At 40.3% G+C, this 18,238-nt stretch overlaps 1 protein-coding gene across 2 annotated transcripts; it reads left to right on the top strand.

Annotated features, from left to right (window-relative positions):
• Positions 1-13,026: 13,026 nt before the first annotated feature.
• Positions 13,027-18,045, top strand: LOC109528492 (cytochrome P450 3A40-like). Of its 2 annotated transcripts, none has more exons than XM_019891176.1 (13): positions 13,027-13,228; positions 13,963-14,056; positions 14,153-14,205; positions 14,295-14,394; positions 14,495-14,608; positions 14,687-14,775; positions 14,869-15,017; positions 15,101-15,256; positions 15,301-15,399; positions 16,354-16,514; positions 16,590-16,816; positions 16,920-17,082; positions 17,254-18,045. In XM_019891176.1, exons 1-13 carry the CDS (start codon positions 13,158-13,160, stop codon positions 17,347-17,349), a joined length of 1,572 nt encoding a protein of 523 aa, XP_019746735.1. In that variant the 5' UTR covers positions 13,027-13,157; the 3' UTR covers positions 17,350-18,045. The 2 variants fall into 2 exon arrangements, with proteins under 2 accessions (XP_019746735.1, XP_019746736.1); XM_019891177.1 differs by having other exon boundaries at positions 13,029-13,228; positions 15,101-15,228; positions 15,321-15,399.
• Positions 18,046-18,238: the final 193 nt, after the last annotated feature.

The raw sequence follows: 18,238 nt of genomic DNA, 5'->3' as shown, positions 1-18,238 counted from the left end.
ATGAGAAAGTGTTCTCAGTTGCCATACCTGGTTAAATCAGCAGTGTTCTGTTGCGTCGCTTTGCATAGAATAGCTTTTCATGAATTGAGAGAGTAAGTGAAATTCCCCAAAGAAAGATGTAATGTACAGTATTTTGAGCTTGTGAGTCACCCATGCCGTATACAACCGATCTAGAGAGATCAGTTAGCGACTGCAATCATTGTGTTGCCAGGGCTTTCTTTTGCAAAGATGGCAGATACTGTACATCTTGCCAAAGTGCGCTCTACTACTCTTCCAAACCAGCGGGAAAAGCCTCCCTCTTACTTCCTGGTTGGCTGCTACGTCAGCACTTGCCAATATGGACACACTGGCACTGCGCTTTTGATCATTTCACACTAAGCAAGTGCAGTGTGAAAAGGCCTTAAGATTGTGAATGATTTTACAAAAAAGAGCAAAAATTGAGGGGAACGTGAGCAGGATGGAACAAAAAATGGCTCTGACTCGAGAAATACAGTTGGTCAGATTTAGGAAAAATATGAATTACAATCAGAGGACAGGGTCATTTGTCATCAAATTCAGATCAGACTAAATGTTCTAAAAACTCGATACTTGATTGGGAGACAAGGCGAAAAGGGGACAAGAGAAATGGGTCTGATTGAAAAGATTCGAAGCGGAAAGGGATTCTAGGGAGCGCACGGTGGATTTAGCATTTGCAGGCTGAAGGTGAGCAGAGCGACAGACAGACAGCAAGCAGACACTGCGCTGTGTGAAATGGTGTGTCGGGTGGTCCACGTTAGGGATGCAACTCACAGGGGAAGGTAATGAAAGTAGTTGGGTTGCCTGTTTGTGGGCTTGTGTGCACATCATGAGAATCACTTTCGGAACAAAAACAGTCTGAATTTCAATATTCAGAAGCTGAATCTATGTCAGACATATTCTTCATTATAGACAGACTATACGGTCTTAAATATTTATGTAACATTTTAAACATGCAGTACACATCACATCTGTTCTCAAACTGTTTCGAGGAATATTGCCTGCTCCGGAGAAGCACGTTCTTATTGCCGTGGATGCTTTGTGACAAATTTCATGTGGCCAATCCATGTCAACAACAATCCCCTGAATTTGTTTGTTTGTTTGTTTGTTTGTTTGTTTGTTTATTGAACATAAAACATATACAGTAATAATTTGACAGAAAATAAGGTAAATAAAATAGTAAAGAGGAAAGAGAAATTAGTCATCATTCAACACAGTTATTATGTTCAAGGGAGTAGGAAGAAGTAAAGAACTTATCTAGTCCTACCCCGTGTTATATGTTTATATCTATTGAATCATTTTTATATCAATCAGAAAAGAAACAAAGTAAGAAGAAAGAAGCCTCCATTAAGGCTCATACTTTACCCTTAACCGTGATATTTTTATACTTTTGGTTTGTATCGGGAATTTATACATACACACCCTGGCACTCTTGTGTTAATTTTCTCTTGTATTCATAATGGATATTTCAATACCTTTCTCTATTTATCAACCTAGTTCTGATTCATTATATTTAATGTTTAGAATTTATCATTTTAACTCTGATTGTTGTAGGTAGTTTGTACTATTTTTTTGAATTTGTTTTTGAACTCAGCAAGCGATTTACTCATTTTCAGGTCCGTTTCGAAATTATTCCACAGATTAACACCTTTGTTAGATACACTTCTTTGCTTGATGTTTGTTCTTGTTTTGAGTTTTTTGAATAAGTTGGTACCTCTTAATTCATAGCTGCTTTCTCGAATTTCGAAAAACTTCAGAATGTTTTGGCAGAGCAGGTTATTGTGTACTTTGTACATTAATTGGGCGATTTTAAAGTCAACCAGGTCATGAAATTTCATCGTATTTAATTTGATAAATAGTGGATTTGTGGGTTCCGTATATTTCGATTTATTAATAATTCGAATTGCTTTTTTTTGTAGTTTTAAAATAGGGAGTGTGTTTGTTTTGCAGGCATTTCCCCATTTGATGCTGATATGGTGAATTTGAGCGGCTAGGAGCTAATTGTGAGAAAGAAAGGAAGCCCCATTAATTCCACAAACAGCACTTAGTGCATCGCCAAAACATTTGTCCCACCGCTACACCGCTTTCCCTATCAATAGATTTCTCAGTCAAAATGCATGTGCAAAACCTTCTTGGTAATTATCCTCCGTCGCTCACTGAATGACAATGTTTTTTTTTTTTTTTTTAAATTCTAATACAGCTGTTGTCCGCTTTGGCAAATGGGACATTACTGATATAGTTACTCATAAATGAGCTAAGATCGAGGTAAAATGACGTTGGGGCGCTTCATTCGATTGTCATCAAAGCATGTTAGTGTACAGGAAGTAAGCAGGTCCTGAGCAGTTGGTGACTGGAGAGCAGTGTGTGTGTGTGTGTGTGTGTGTGTGTGTGTGTGTGTGTGTGTGTGTGTGTGTGTGTGTGTGTGTGTTCCTCTGGTGATGTGACAGTTTTATCTGCCGTCTCTTGTCTGTGCTGTGAGGAAATGAATGGCCTGCTGAGGACAACACCTGCCATGTTCTCATTTGTTCGATAAAGCGTGCTTGTTGGATTTACTTGCAGAGATGGTGGTTGACTTAACAATGACAAGATGTGAGTCTATCGACGTCACTGCCATGAACGCCTCGCATAGAAATATCGGTGACACAAAACAGTAGATGAATGAAAATGATGCCCCGGGGCTGTTCTAACTTGTCATTTTCAGTATTGAAAGCGGTGCCGTCCTAATGAACTGGGCGTAGTAGACAGCACATTGTGATGACAAACCTGTTTGAGATCACAACTTAAATGTGATGGAAAAAGTGTGTCACAGTTGCTATGCTGCTACCACAAAGCCTTTTCTAAAGCCTCCCATGCAGCAATGAGCTGAATGCTTGAAATGCACATGATGCAACATGACTGTCAAAGCGCAACCTCATTTGAACTGGAAATTGTGTACTCTCACTGAAGTTCACTTTCAAAGAAAAACATGACGTTATTTTTGGACTTGTTTTCCACATAGGTGATGCAATATATTTGGAAGCAGTTAAGTTTTCGGCTTGAGAAAAGTGTACCTCAACAATCCCGGAGAGGAAGCGCATGTTATTCTTGGATTGATTTCAAATCCACAAAGTGATGGCACTGCTGCGAAGTGAAATAGAATCAAGCCTGCCCCCGTGTGTCACAAATGGTGGGCATTTGTCATGTGGGTTCAATGCTAAAGGACATCAGATTTTATGAATACGTATGCAAATTCAAGCCAATTTCATAAAAAAACCTGTGTAAATACATTATTTGGCTAACGATAGTTTTTGTACATTTACATGAGAGCAATTTTAAACTTTTTGCTTCATTGTCTTGATGGAAAGGTTAATGAACAGATGACAACATTATTGAAAAAAAGTCATGATTCTCACTGATGTGTGTACTGACATTTCAGGTCACCTGACAGTGACAGTTTCATACTCTGCTTTTTTTTTCACTGCACACTGTACATTGAAAGTGAAAACTGAAGTGAGCCAAAGCAAATGTTTATCATTGATCTTCATTTCGTTGAACATATCCAATCCCAGCGGGCACGTGATAACAATTTGATATTGGATATTGGATATTGATGTCATATTCATGTTGAATTGACATCAGATGCCCATTGGGTTGAACTAACTTAAACAGAAAATATGATGCCACATGCACCGGATTCCAATCCTTAGGACCTGATGGCATGTAGGCCATTACTCTCAGCCTCAAATGCCAGTTTTAATTTCCTAAAACAAACAAAAAACAATTATTGTGCACCTTAAACCAGTCCTCAAAATGAGAACATAGTTCCAACAACATCTGCAAGAGCCATTTTTAAACATTCAAACAAAATAAACTTCTTCACTAAATCAGACTCATCCGAGTAACGTTTGTTGCTTTTTTTAAGATCTTGCTGTTCTGTTCTTCTGCCGTTACTTCCACAATGAGTCTAAGGTTGGGGCATCAGGATCGGTCTAAAGCACATCGCTGATTGCCTTTGTTTAAATGAATCGGAATTACTTTACCGGCTCTTTTCTTCCATTGTAATTTCCCTGGAGTTCTACTTTTGACTCAGAGATTGCACGCTGGCATGTTTCGTCAAGTTAGCGTCTTGGGAAAGCATAGCCTCGGGTGCGATAAAGAAAACGCCTCAAGTGTCGAGGCCATGGTTTTCGACATCACCTAATCGGAGTTACAGTTTGACCCAAGGGCGATGCTTCATTTTGGAGTTTTAAGGCAAGGGCTGGACAGTGAGCGCTGGGGTAATACCAATGTGCTCTTCCCACAACCTAATGGTAGGAAGGAGAAAATGAGCAGGCAGGTGCAAAGGTCTCTTTGGCGGTGGGCTGAGAGCCCCTTACAAAGGCTCAGTTCTCCATACGGCACTTCTGAGCCTGGCCTTCGATCCCAGCATGAGTGTGCCTTTTGTGGGCTGCATTTTCGAGCATAGAGATAAAAGCTTCCCCCAGTCCCCTTTGACAAAATTGATTTGGTCGTGGAGAGATGAGAGCGGCACTGAATGGCAATCTATATTCTGAAATCTGCAATGATGCCGTCTTCCTCTTTCAGGGTTTCTTTCATGCTGCTAAAAGCACGCGTAGCACAAGAACGGAGATGGAGTTCCAGAAAACTCGACCTATCATTGACTATTCTTTCAATGGCCGCATCCGAGGAGATGCAAACAAGACAACACTCTGGAGAGCCACAGTCCTTGGGTTTGTTTGTTTATTTTACATCATTTCCAAATCTTATCATGAGTGCAAAAGAGGCTTCCTCCTTTGTTTGTGATAACTCTAATCAGAATAACAAAGCTGAAGGTCACACGCTGGTTATAAGTGGGTCTGTGTGTATGGATTTACTTCACGGACGAGGCAGCGGAACAACTTGTGGATTGCGGGGTGCACAGTGCTCAGTGGGAATTAACAAAGACAACCACGGTCGAAAACCGAATATAAATCACTTCACTGGGTTGTTACATGACATTATGATTGTCATAAGCAATAGTTTGTAGTGATGGTGAAGCCGTGTGGCTCTCAGCATGCATTGTGCCATGCCATGTGGAACTGTTGCCGCAAGAAGGACGTTAATCCTTACCGTTCATGTGTGTTTATGTTGCGAGCATAGTCTGAGGTTGTTTTTTTTTTTTTCCCTCCATATCCCTTATGTTTTTTTTCCTTTTACATGCAAAAATGGGGTGGTGTAAAAGGCAACCCGGCGGACTTCCGTTCTGTCTACCCTTGCTGTACATTGTTGTTTTTTCTATATTTCTTGGGCAGGTTGTGTCTGTTCCATTTTGTTGCACTCTGTGGTACAATGACAATGAAGCCGTATTTTGATTCTGATGCTGATGTTACTCATAGTTCATTGGATGTGTGTCTTAAATGTAACTCTGTTAAGTTACATTTATGTCTGCGCCTTGTTTTCATGAGAATTTTCACATTGCAACAATACATTTCACGTTATGACAGGATACATTTCATGTTTTAATGCGATAACTCAGCACGTCATGAGTTTGGTATTCACTTTTAGCAAAACAAAATGAAGCACTTCCTTCCGGTTCAGTTCAGTGGTGGAGCTCCTTGTACAAAATCCTGTCTTCTTTTTAAATAGAAATAGAAAAAAGTGCAAAGAACATGGCTGCACTGTGTCAAGCCGATGACTTACTGTATGTGAGCTGCTTTGGGAATGCACTTTTTTTCGTAGCTAGTTTGATGCATTTTTGTCAGCTATGTGGCTTTTGGGTGCATGCATAACCAGCGACAACCCCAAAGAAGAATCCGACAATTCAATTACACGAATGAGAGTGTGATAAGACTATGGCGTATTGCGGTCATTAGTTCAAGATAATAGATGATCATATCAACGCGACAGCTACAACAACCTCCACAACTATCGGAAAAATGCTGTATTTTGCCATATCCGCTTATAATCTTAAAGTGGGGTCAGGGTTTATAGGGTCAGTACTCAGTTTAACAAAGTAGATAAATCAGTTTTAGAAAAGAGACTCTGGACACAGGTGGCGGAGTAGGTCAATGGAATGCAGTTGGAAGGAGGAAGATTGCATACTTGTATGGAATGTAAAATTGAAGCTGGTGGCTCGCGGGGAAAATCTGTGATGCCGTAATGTTCACATAAAAGGTAACTATTGTAAATGTAGAACGCTGTGAGGCAATTAATCAATAAGCTGTAACCTTAAGACAATAACGATCCTCACCCACTCTTGGCTCCATGACCACATCATCCTTTCACAAGCTCCTTCCTCCCCTCTATTCTGCAGATTTAAGCAAGAAAGCACTTCCTGGCCTCCACACTACCTGAATGAGGCCCACCGATGCCAATGCTACCTAACAATACACGTATCTTACGCTCAAACTACCAGAGACCAATTCCGTGTGTGTGTTTTTTAACACACTTTGCCAATAAAGGTGATTGGCATTCTAATGTTGATCGATTTTATATTTCCAAACTCAAAAGCAAGATCGAACAGCGGAATCACGGATGAACCCCCTAACCTCGCCCGCATGTAACAAAGGGAGGAGGGACGCTTCTAAAACAAATTTCAAGAGAAGTATACATTGATTGACGGCAAGCTTTTGAATTCCATAGTGCATTACTGGTGTCGGCCAACATGTATGATGATTATATTTGCCATCTCATGCTGGGATAAAAGTGTCAAGTTAGTTGTGTTGCATCTTGCAAAACTGCCTGGCACCTGCAGTGTTGCTTTGATGCACGGAACCATGACAAGTTGAATCAGCACTTTGTGCTATTATTTTGGACTGTCCCCTTGACTTTCGGGAAAATACATACTCGGAAATTGACGTGAGTGAGTGGAGAGTGGTAACAGTTTAACCAGAAGTTTGTGTTGACAAGTGATGTGTGTTTGCTTCGATTAAACCCTGCCCTTTAGTGAGCAGCCAGTCAGACGACGACATCCTGAACCGGGCGCCTGCCCAAAACAACAGCAAAACCCTTTTAAAATATCCAAGGATGGATTAAGAGATTAAGAATTCTAAAAGCAGCTTTAACACGTTACAAAATGCTCTCTGTATCGAGGAGCAATGTTTATATGACCCTAAAAAGCCTTGTGTACAGTTCCATCAGTAGCCAAAACATGTATGCTGTGTTTGTTCGTCAGGCTCTGCAATTGTTTCAATCCGAAGTGAACAAGCAAACATATTGCATGTGCTATTTTAAGATAAGCAAGAAGCTTGGTTCTCATGTTTATCCACATTTACTGCTTTTTTGCCTCGATAGGTTTTTAGCTGCGTTCCTGCTTTTCATTGACTTGAAGAATTAATAGCAAACATTACCTCCATCGGCCTCCTCCTTTAAAATGATATTGAAAATGACAATACTTGCTTTACCAAGGTGTTTCAAACACGAGTTTAGTTTGCAGATTTGATTGATGTTTTAACAGTTTATTCTTTTTTTTTTTTTAATCCTTCCCACTCTTGAGCATGTGTCCAGTCAGGAAATATTTATTGGTACGGTATTCTTTTATTGTAACTGTGACACTGGGTAAAGAGTGGATCAATAAAATCCGATTCCCCGAAATGAAGATGGCGGTCCTCAGCCGTGTCGAACATCATCTTGGCCGTACTTGGAGCTGGGATTTAAAAGGGCTCGGTACCTCTCAGAAATCTTTTGGAAAGCACTGAAGCAAGTGGATTTAGTGGATTCAACATTTTAGCATGCACTACTGATGACGATGATGGTCTGCTTCCCGCTCTTCAAACTGGAGATGAATGCATGTTTTGCTTTTAGACACACAACGTAAATAAATAAATTTGATGGATTCCCACGCATTTCGAGTTGACCCAAAGACTGAGAATTTCTGGAGTGGCCCACATAAATTCAATTTCGTTTCACGTTTTAGCAGTGCATGACATCAAATGTACATGAGAGGGAGCATGACAGGCTATTTAGGTAGGATTCAAATGCATGTGTGTGCATGCGTGTGTGTACTTTTTACTTGGAGCTATTTACTTTGAAATTGTTACTTTTCATCACATAATTCTCCGAAAGTGGCCAGCAGACGGGGAATATGATTTCCCCTCTCACTTGATGGGATGGATTGGACAACCGAGTTGGCATTGAACAAGTAAACATCCCACACTTGCAGACACAGTCTCACTCTCTCCATCATTCAAACCTGCGCATTTCCATCTCTCAACCTTCCCCTCGCCCTTCAGTTGTAGTACTTAACAGTGGGGGTGAAAAAAGCTGAGTCTGATTCGTTTTGCCATGTCAAAATAACATTTGTGGAACGGTATATGAGGAGCTATATTGTGATGCAGGGTTGTGACTTTGCGGTAGCAGAGTGGGGGCAAAGTCATATTCTTCAGCTCCCCAGGGTGGGGCTTCGGAGGGTTTTTAAGTTCACTTTACCTGCTGCCGCACAAAGATGCACTGCACCAGCTTGACAGCCATTATTTGTCTTCATAATTTTTGTGGTGAGCGGATTCATAGAAAGATCCATTTCGGCTTTGACTTGTGAGCACAGGCTTCAGTTACGAGCACTGTACGGTGGCAGTGAGCTCAATTCAACATACATTGAACAGTTCATCAAAAAATAGGTGTAAGGATATTTACTGTCAGATTCACCATAAAACAAAGAGAATTTCACCTTGTATATTTACAGCAACCAAAGCTTAGCCTTTCAGTCTGCGAATTTAATACTAACACTAACTAGCATCGATGGTACGCTGCTTCAACCACTTGAGCAACGGACTGAACATAAAGCAGTGCAGTAACAACATATTGAGAGACAATTTTACAGTACTGTACGCATAGTCATATATTGTTATATTCTTTATGCTCTGTGTAAAAGAATTAATATTACCAGTAGTGACATATTGATGAGCTGAGAGAAGGGTTAGGGTTTGGGTTGAGGTTTATGGTTAAGGTTATGTGGGTAGGGGATAGGGTGAGGAGTTAGGAGGGGGTTAGGGTTAGGGCAGGACTGACAGTCCGGTAGTCAGCAAACTGGTCCCAAGTGGACAGCGAGCGGTGTAGGGGAAAATGGAAAAAAATAAATAAATATGTGTGTCTGTGTATGTGTTAACATTACTCATTTTTGCGTGAGTGTACTTTGTACACTCAGAGTCCTATCTGTTTCACTTTCACAAAAAATATGTTAAAAAATAAAAAAGTAGGTCACATCTAACCTACGTTGGCGCATGACCTGCATCATAAGAAGTTGTTCGCGGTCAGCAGTCTGCAATTGCAGCTAGCGATCAGAGCCGTTGAGATAGATCTATTTTTTGTTTATTCTCATTTAAAGTTTGTTTGAGCTGGAATTCACCGATGCCCTTGTCAAAGAATGGGAATCTGGAGCGCCAGCAGAAGCATTTTAAAACGGTATGCACAAGCCACGATGTTGATGTTTCTGCACTTAACACGCTACAAAAGTGCATCTCTTTCTAATATCTTCCACTAAGGTAGACAGTCATTTCCTTATTACAGGCTCAGTTTTGTCTTGTATCTCATTTATCTTTCTGCTTCCTTCATGTTAGGGTCCGTTAGGGCTGGGTTAGTGTTGCAGTTAGGGTTGGGGTTAGGTTTAGGGAGAAGGGGTTTTGGTTAGGGGTCAGTGTTAGGGTTCTGGTTGGCATAGGGTTAGCATTGAGTTGGACTTGGGTTTAGGGTTAGAGTTGTGACATCTCAATGAAGGGTTGAATCTCACTTGATTTGTCGGCAGGACAGGCCTAGCTTGAACTTGAGTGGGATTCATAAAAAAAACACCTAGATGAACAGTGTGTCCATCTCGTCTGTTTGATGCTCGTCTGTTTGATGCTGCCCCAAGGAGGCCACGGTGGGCACAACAGAAGTTGAAGAAGTGTGATTCGTAAGCTGTCTAATTATGATTAATTCTATTTAATTTTCTCATTGCTGCATGTTTTGATGAAATGCAATGTTTTGGAGTGAGACTGACCCTCAGAATGTTAGTTTGTTTTTTTGAGACTGGAAAAGACTACAGTCAATGCTTTTCCATTCATTTGAAAGCCAAAATGATGATTTGATGTACAAGCATGTTCAGTGAATGAATTAATCTCGTATTTCAAGGCACCACTGGACTTTGGCTTTGAATTTAAGGCTTTGGGTGTTGTTTAGTTTTTACACTTTTGTTGTATTTTCAAGAGTTGTTATTAGAGTTTACAAGTCTTTCTAAACCCGAAAGTTCCAACAACAACCCCCTTGCCACTCAATCAAGTTTACCTTTGAACCATTGACAGTCCCTTGTGTTGCTCTGGAGGACTATGCGACAGCATAACACAGCATCTTGCAAAGAATGCAGAGTGAATTGGATGACAAACTCTGTGCAAGACAGATTTCATTTCCTTAAGGTGACCTTATTGAGATTATGGATGCACCGTGGAATCCATTTCACATCGTATTGGAGGACCTTTTGAAAAGTCGAAATTGGAGTTCGCGTCCCATAACAGCCAGCAGCATTATCACAATGTTACGCTATACTGCCCTCTGTTGGTGACTAATACCAGACCGTTCAACTGGAGGGTGTAATGTACTGTAGTATATTCGTGTTATGCTTAATAATCGATCAAAACATTAGCCTTCCCCCTCCAAAAAAGATACCTAACATATAATGAAATGGCTAAATGTGATATAAGGTAAGCTCTAATATCTATGATATGAGGCCTTATTTTATACAATGCACTCCTGCCTGTTAGCTGTAAAGAGAACCTTTATCTTCTTATTGTACTAACGATAATCTCTCAGTTTTCACTTCGACCCATCGTGACTCATGACATCATTATGTCCTCCTTACAAATGCGTAGCAATTTGAATGTGAACACTTGAAGGTGACATTCTGTCAGGGGAGGAAGAGGTCACAGCAGGATATTCCTCCATGTTTGTGAGATAACTGACGAATAAATTGACCAATTTATTAAGAAAGAGAGAGAGAGAGAGAGAGAGAGAGAGAGAGAGAGAGAGAGAGAGGCATTGTCACATAATTCAAAGTGGCCATCGTCACAAAGGTGTCCCTTCCAATGTCACTAACTCCCCTAACAAAACAATTCTGGCCCCATTCTTAATTAGCAGGTCCATTAATGTGTATCAGCAAACAGCTGGAGGACTCATTGACAGTCCAGATGGTAGTGCAGTCACATGTTTTCTCATCTAAAAATAGCAGCCATAACTATATGGACGTCTCAGTGGTAAGGGTCCAAACTTGGCAACCAATCAACTCTTACATTACCTATGCTATGACTTTATATGAACACTATCTGATTTCTAAATATATTCATTTTTGTGTCTTTTTGGTCACTTTAGGAAAATCTATCAAATCAAAGCTTAAGAATAGCGTTTACGATATTTTTATTGCTGACAGATGTCAAAAGAATGATGTAACGTCATACACACACTGCATTCAATGTTGAACAATCTTAAGAGTGCCACTAGACCAGTGGTTCTTAACCTTTTTAGAGGTATCGAAAACCAACCAGTTAATATGCACATTCACCGGATCCTTCATGAGTGAAAATAAAAAAATATATTTCTGTATAAATTCTTTTTTAAAAACAGAAAAAAAGTAAATATGGTTTCAAGAGATAAGTATACTTTTTTTTTATTGTAAGAAGTACTATCTCGACAGTCACACTGACTACGAAGTCAAATAAATTTCCCGCAGCACTGATTGGACAAGCAATGTCATGTGATCATCTGCAGCCAGTGATGGCCAAGCAGGCGTGTCATAACTAATTAACATGTTGAGTCGCGTGTGTTTTACCCTCCATGGCAGCGGCTCCGCCGAACCCCTGAGACCGACTCATAGAACCCCTGGGTTCGATCGAACCCAGGTTAAGAACCACTGCACTAGACACTTGTGAGGTGTCCAGTTTGGCCCACCAATATGTAGCCTACACTAAAAAAACTGTTTGTTGATTTTACTAATTTTTTTTCGTCAAGTGGTACACTGTACATCTACTTAAATTAAAGATTGAAATCCAGGCGATTTTACGTTGTGCAGCCACTTGACGAAATAAAATTGAGGAAATTCACCAAATGAGGACAGTATTTTAGCGTTTTACATCAAATGTGTTACAGTACTCTGTTAACAGGAGAGATTACCATTAGCAGGAGCAGACTAGCTCTTTGCAACATGGCTAATCATTGCATATATCTGTTCTGTGACAAACTAATTCAAACAGATACGTACGTATTGTGTAAACTACTGTGGTTCTTGGTGGAACTGGGACAAACTGTTATTACCACTTTTCACTGTAACATATACATTTCCTTTTGTCTTTTTTGCATCCTTTTTTTTTTCTTTTTGCATGTCCTGATTGCTTCATTTTGCTGTGTCATGGACCCATTTCCAACAAGCCAAACAGTCAGACAGGTGTGTTTACCTTTCAACAGTGACGATGACATCACCACGGAAAAAAAAAAACCTTAAACCTTAAGTCATAAACACAGTGAGGTGTGTCCTGAAGAAGCAGTAATTACTTTTTGACCTCCAGATTTCAAGGTAGCAAACAGTGCAGTCAGGCTGAAAGAACTGAGTAATATCAGGTCAAAGTTTCGTCAACAAGGCAATTTATTTCTTGATACTGTATACAATTAATCAACTTTTATAGTCGCACTATTCACGAGGTTCACTGAATCGAACCGGAAATGTGAATTGTAGGCAGTTAAACATTGAACATTACACTATAAATGCTGTTTAAAGGTCCCATCAGAGCTTATGCTATTCAAGTAGAAGAACTTCAATAAAGGAAATACGAAACATTTTACTGGCAGAAGACTGAATACCAAAAACCACTTCCAAAATAAAATGTATGCGATGTATTCAATTCCATCTCAAGAACACGTACAGCAATTTAGGGGGGCAAAAACTTCAAATCAAATTTTTAATTCTCTGGATTAATAAAAAATATATACTCTTCCCAAATGTAATCTATATGCAAGATTAAATCTTATTTACCATTCTTCTGAATCACCATTTTGTGTGGACAAAAGAGTATTATGCAAGCATTGCGCCACGCCTCCCCAGGCTGCGGTCCGACTGGACTGAGGGTTGTGATGTTACATAAATCCGTGTTTCTCTACACCAACACCACTGACAAGTTTTACTTGTCTCAACCTGAACGGACGTTCTTGACAACACATGCAGAGACGAGATGGGCTCTTTCCTATATTTTTCCATCGAGACGTGGACTTTAATAGCCATTGTCTTCGCTCTACTGGCACTGTAAGTCGAGTTTAGATATGTTTACTTTAGGTTTGAAAAGTTACTCTACCTTTTAAAAGTTACTCATTTCATGCCAGAAGTAGTCATTCTTGAGTTGTCTGTACACAAAACTGACTTAGTGTGTGCAATTGTGTATACAAAATACACATGCTATTATAACGACTGTCCGTGGTTTCCTTCAAAACTAGACTAGCGCAAAGGAAACAATTTTTACTTCACAGAAATGTTGACTGTGGATGTTTCCATCTATCCATCCATCCATCTTATCCGCTTATCCTAACAACAGTCGCGGGCGTGCTGGAGCCTATCCCAGCTGTCTTCGGGCAATTGGTGGGGTGCGACCAGTTCAGGGTGTAACCGACCTAGGGACAATTTAGAGCGTTTCATTAACCTGACACTCATGTTTTTGGAATGTGGGAGTGTGCCCAGTGAAAACCCACGCAGGCACGGGAAGAGCTTGCAAACTCCACACAGGAAGGCCGGAGCCGGAATCGAACCTTGCACCTCTGCACTATGAGGCGGACGTGAGAACCAGTCCACGCTGTGCTGCCCGCTGTGGGCATTTGTTTCACAAAATAATTTTACAGTATCACCACTCCTTAAGATGAATCGGAGCAAATCAGATTATGAGGATGTGGTTTGAAATTCAGGCCGGAACATGTTCAAATGAAAGTGTATGTCATTGTAATAGCAGTTATATTTCACTTTGAGATAAGTTTTTTTTTCATCTCTAGATACGGAAATGCCCCCTATGGCTTTTTCAAGAAATTAGGGGTCAAAGGTCCCAAACCATTGCCCTTTATTGGAACATTTCTGAAATATCGGCAGGTAAGACATATTCAGCCTCATACTGTGACTCAATGTTTGAAGGTTTAGCTATCTTTGACATGTACCTTTGTTTTTTCTCTCTCCATTTTTCATTAGGGCATCCATTATTTTGACATGGAATGCTTTCAAAAGTATGGAAAAGTGTGGGGGTGAGTGTATGTATGTGCAAGTATGTGTGCTTATAGTGGTGATACTAAATATCTACCGGTACTTAATATACTTAAACGTTTGCTATAAGGTTGTATGATGGCAGAGTTCCCGTCATGGCTATAATGGACACAGCAATGATCAAAACGATCTTGGTTAAAGAATGTTATTCTGTCTTCACCAACAGACGGGTAAGGAAATGTCACAATCAAGTCAAACATAAATTGTAGGAGAAGAACACAACACAACACGAGAACAACTCATTCTCTCACTCTGTGTTGTTGTGTTTAGGATATGGGCCTAAACGGACCTTTAAGGGACGCTGTCTCAGTAGTGGAAGATGAGGATTGGAAGAGGATTCGCAGCGTACTCTCGCCGTCATTCACAAGTGGGCGACTGAAAGAGGTCAAAACCATTTCGATTTTTCTTCAGTCATCATCTGAACATTTTGTACCAATTGAATTGTTGAACATGTTTTCGCAGATGTACTCAATCATGCTGAAGCATTCTAGTACTTTGATCAAGAGTCTTCAGAAGAAAGTAGATTCTGATGAGGTCATTAATGTCAAAGAGTGAGTTGGGATTTATTTTTTTGCAATGCTGTGGATTGAAAATGTGGTTCTGATAACAGTTAATCATAGGGCGATGTCCGATGCTTTTTGCAGTGTATTTGGACCTTACAGTATGGATGTTGTGACCAGCACTGCTTTCAGTGTAGACATTGACTCTCTTAACCGTCCCACTGATCCATTTGTGGCGAACATAAAGAAAATGACCAAGTTTGACTTCTTGAATCCTATGCTTGTGCTTATTGGTCAGTCCCGCACTGTTACAATGTTCTCTCTCATGTCCCCGTGGCCCTCTTTTTAACAGTAAATCTTTTCTTTCTGATATCAGTCCTCTTTCCGTTTCTGCGGCCACTGATGGAGAAGCTAGACGTGTCCTTCTTCCCCGCGGACGTGTTGACTTTCTTCTACAACTTCTTAGAGACCATCAAATCTGACCGAAACAAAAACAGTAGCAAAGTAATCAAGTCGAGAGATGATCAATTCGGTCATTGCAGATTTCTGTAATATTTAGCATTCACTAAACTACAGATGCTTCTCTTTCCTGGCAGAACCGAGTAGATTTCATGCAGCTGATGGTGGACTCTCAGACTTCAGAATCCGACAAAGAAAATGCAAACAACCAGAAAGGTAAGGGGAAAAAAAAAACCACATACAGCACATACATTGAAACAGTGGTCCCCAATCACCGCACTGCAGCGCAGTGCTGGTCCTGTATTAAAAAAAAACAAAACAAAACAAACAAAAAAAAAAACATGATGCAATGAACCTCGAAATAGTGTCATTTGTATTCATTTTAGTTAAACTCAGATGAAGGCAACCTGAAATAAGATAAGATAAGAGAACCTTTATTTGTCCCACACTGGGGAAATTTGCAGTCGACAGCAGCAAAATTGGGGGGAATAAAAAAAAAAAAACAAAGTGTTTCATTGCACAAAATAAATGTTTCATAAAGAACTGTACACAGTTCAATAGAAGTGCAATATAAAATATAGCATTAGCAAGCAATACAGTATATTTGTAGAATAAATATTATAAATTAGCAATAGAATAGAAAACACAGCATAAGGTGGCTGTGCTATTTACAGTGGTCACAGGTTTTCACGTATGTTTATTCAGCAGCCTGACAGCAGTTGGTTGGAATGGGCGGCGGTATCGCTCCTTCTTGCAGCGCGGGTGTAACAGTCTCTGGCTGAAGGAGCTACCCAGTGCTGTCAGGGCTGGCTAGAAGGGGTCGGAGGGACTGTCCATCATGGCTTCTAGTTTAACGAGCATCCTCCTGTTGCCCACCTCCTCCAGAGTGTCCAGGGAGTAGCCCAGGACAGAACTGGCCCTCCTGACCAGTCGCTCCAGTCTCTTTCTGTCCCAGGCCCTCCTGACCAGCAGATAATGCCATAATGGATGGCCAAAGCCACCACCGAGTTATTGAAGATCTTAAAGAGTGACCCCTGAACCCCAAAAGACCTCAGTTTCCTGAATAGGAAATGTAAATAAATATAATCAACAATCTTGAAAAAAAAGGCTACGAAGGGTATAGCGTATTTGCATGCTGTGTTATTTGATCGTGTTGTATTTGTGTCGCAGGTCTGACTGATCACGAAATCCTCTCCCAGGCCATGATATTCATCTTTGCCGGCTATGAAACAAGCAGCAGCTCACTGTGCTTCTTAGCCTATAACCTAGCAACTCACCCTGACATCCAGAAGGCTTTGCAAGAGGAGATCGATGAAACATTTCCAGATAAGGTCACTTCTCCAACTTTTCCGTCGCTTCTCATCATGTAGTTTAGTTTCCCGCAACTGCGCTTTGGATCAATTTAGGTTCGGCCTAGCTATGACGAGCTGATGCAGATGGAATACCTGGATATGGTGGTGAATGAGTCATCAAGGCTGTACCCTATCGCGAACCGATTGGAAAGGGTAGCTAAGACATCTGTGGAAGTCTGTGGTGTGACTATTCCTAAGGGAACTGTTGTCATGGTACCAATATATGTTCTTCACCATGACCCTTCTTTGTGGCCTGAACCGGACGCTTTCAAACCTGAAAGGTACAAAAATGAATAGCAAGGGTGGAAAATTCATTGTCGCCTTATCGTTGGCAGCTGGCCTGGATGACAATTTGTTGTCTTTTTTATTTTTATTTTTTTTTAGGTTTAGCAAAGAGAACAAAGACAACATGGATCCGTACGCCTTCCTGCCATTCGGCGCAGGGCCAAGGAACTGCATTGGGATGCGATTCGCTCTTCTGATGATGAAGTTGTCCTTAGTGGAGATCTTGCAGAACTTTAGCTTTGTCACCTGCAAAGAAACGGACGTGAGTCAACAATATCAGTCATTTTGACACGAAAGTGTTTTCAATTTGGATTCAACTATGTATGTGTGTGTGTGTGTGTGTGTGTGTGTGTGTGTGTGTGTGTGTGTGTGTGTGTGTGTGTGTGTGTGTGTGTGTGTGTGTGTGTGTGTGTGTGTGTATTCATTTCCCTAGATTCCGATGGAGTTGTCAAAAGATGGATTTACAACACCCAAGAATCCCATCAAACTGAAACTGGTGCCAAGGGCGGTCACAGCAGATTGTTATTAAAGAGAAATGTAATTATTTACAGAAACAAACAAAAAAAAAGTAATTGGCTAAATGTCTCTTCGTTGCCATTATGTCCAGTTTACTTTGAATTGAAGTTTTTAGCAAATAATGTGATAGTTGGAGTCCACATAGTCTTTTTCCAAATGTTAACATGACTCCAGTCTTAAAGTCTTGACATTGGCTCCTAGTCATCTATAGAATACACTTTAAAGTTCTGCTACTGGTGTATAAATCACTGAATCGTTTAAGTGGTAAATGCATTAAATGAATGAAAATGAACTATAAACCCAGACGGACTCCGATTATTTTAGACCTGTGTCAAATAGTGAAACTTCAACGCAACTGATGAAGTTGCACACAAATGGAATACGCTGCCAACAGAAGTGACATCAGGGTGTTTGTACCACAGCATCTCATGTAACAGCAAAGGTTTGCATTTTGGCTTGGTTTGGGATGTTTTATATGAACCAGTAGAAAAGGAAACCCACATCATTTTCCATGATCAAAAAGGAGTGCGAAAGAGTCCCTTAATTTATGTCACTATTTTGCTTCCATGATAATATTAATGATAATATGAATGAACAACAACATGATACTAATTAAAAGCAAACAACTGATGTGTATTTAATTAACATCTAGACCAGAATCGGATTTGTACTGACACAAAGAAAAAAAAAATCCTATTCATTGCTTTTCTCTTTGCCTCAGGTGACATATCTACTGGTGCTCGGATTGCGAGATCATCTTTTCCCTCTTTTGACGCCGCATTTTCCCCTCTTTAAATGCCTCTATACTCTTTTCAGTGTTTTGATATCCTAGTCCACATAAAACATAAAGCACAGTTTGAACATTCACACTGCACTTAAATAAAAACCATAAACATAACACA

The sequence above is a fragment of the Hippocampus comes genome, unplaced genomic scaffold (genome assembly GCF_001891065.2).
Source record: "Hippocampus comes isolate QL1 unplaced genomic scaffold, H_comes_QL1_v1.1 scaffold174, whole genome shotgun sequence".
Classification (NCBI taxonomy): Eukaryota; Metazoa; Chordata; class Actinopteri; order Syngnathiformes; family Syngnathidae; genus Hippocampus; species Hippocampus comes.
Note: the sequence above shows the minus strand (reverse complement) of the source record. Positions and strands in the feature narration are given on the sequence as shown.

What these genes read in the sequence shown, in the direction of transcription:
- LOC109528492 (XM_019891176.1), top strand. Translation starts at nt 13,158, where the DNA reads ATGGGCTCTTTCCTATATTTTTCCATCGAGACGTGGACTTTAATAGCC. An exon ending in CAAGTGGGCGACTGAAAGAG is followed by an intron (nt 14,609 to 14,686) that starts GTCAAAACCATT and finishes ATGTTTTCGCAG; the next exon opens with ATGTACTCAATCATGCTGAA. An exon ending in GTCGAGAGATGATCAATTCG is followed by an intron (nt 15,257 to 15,300) that starts GTCATTGCAGAT and finishes ACTAAACTACAG; the next exon opens with ATGCTTCTCTTTCCTGGCAG.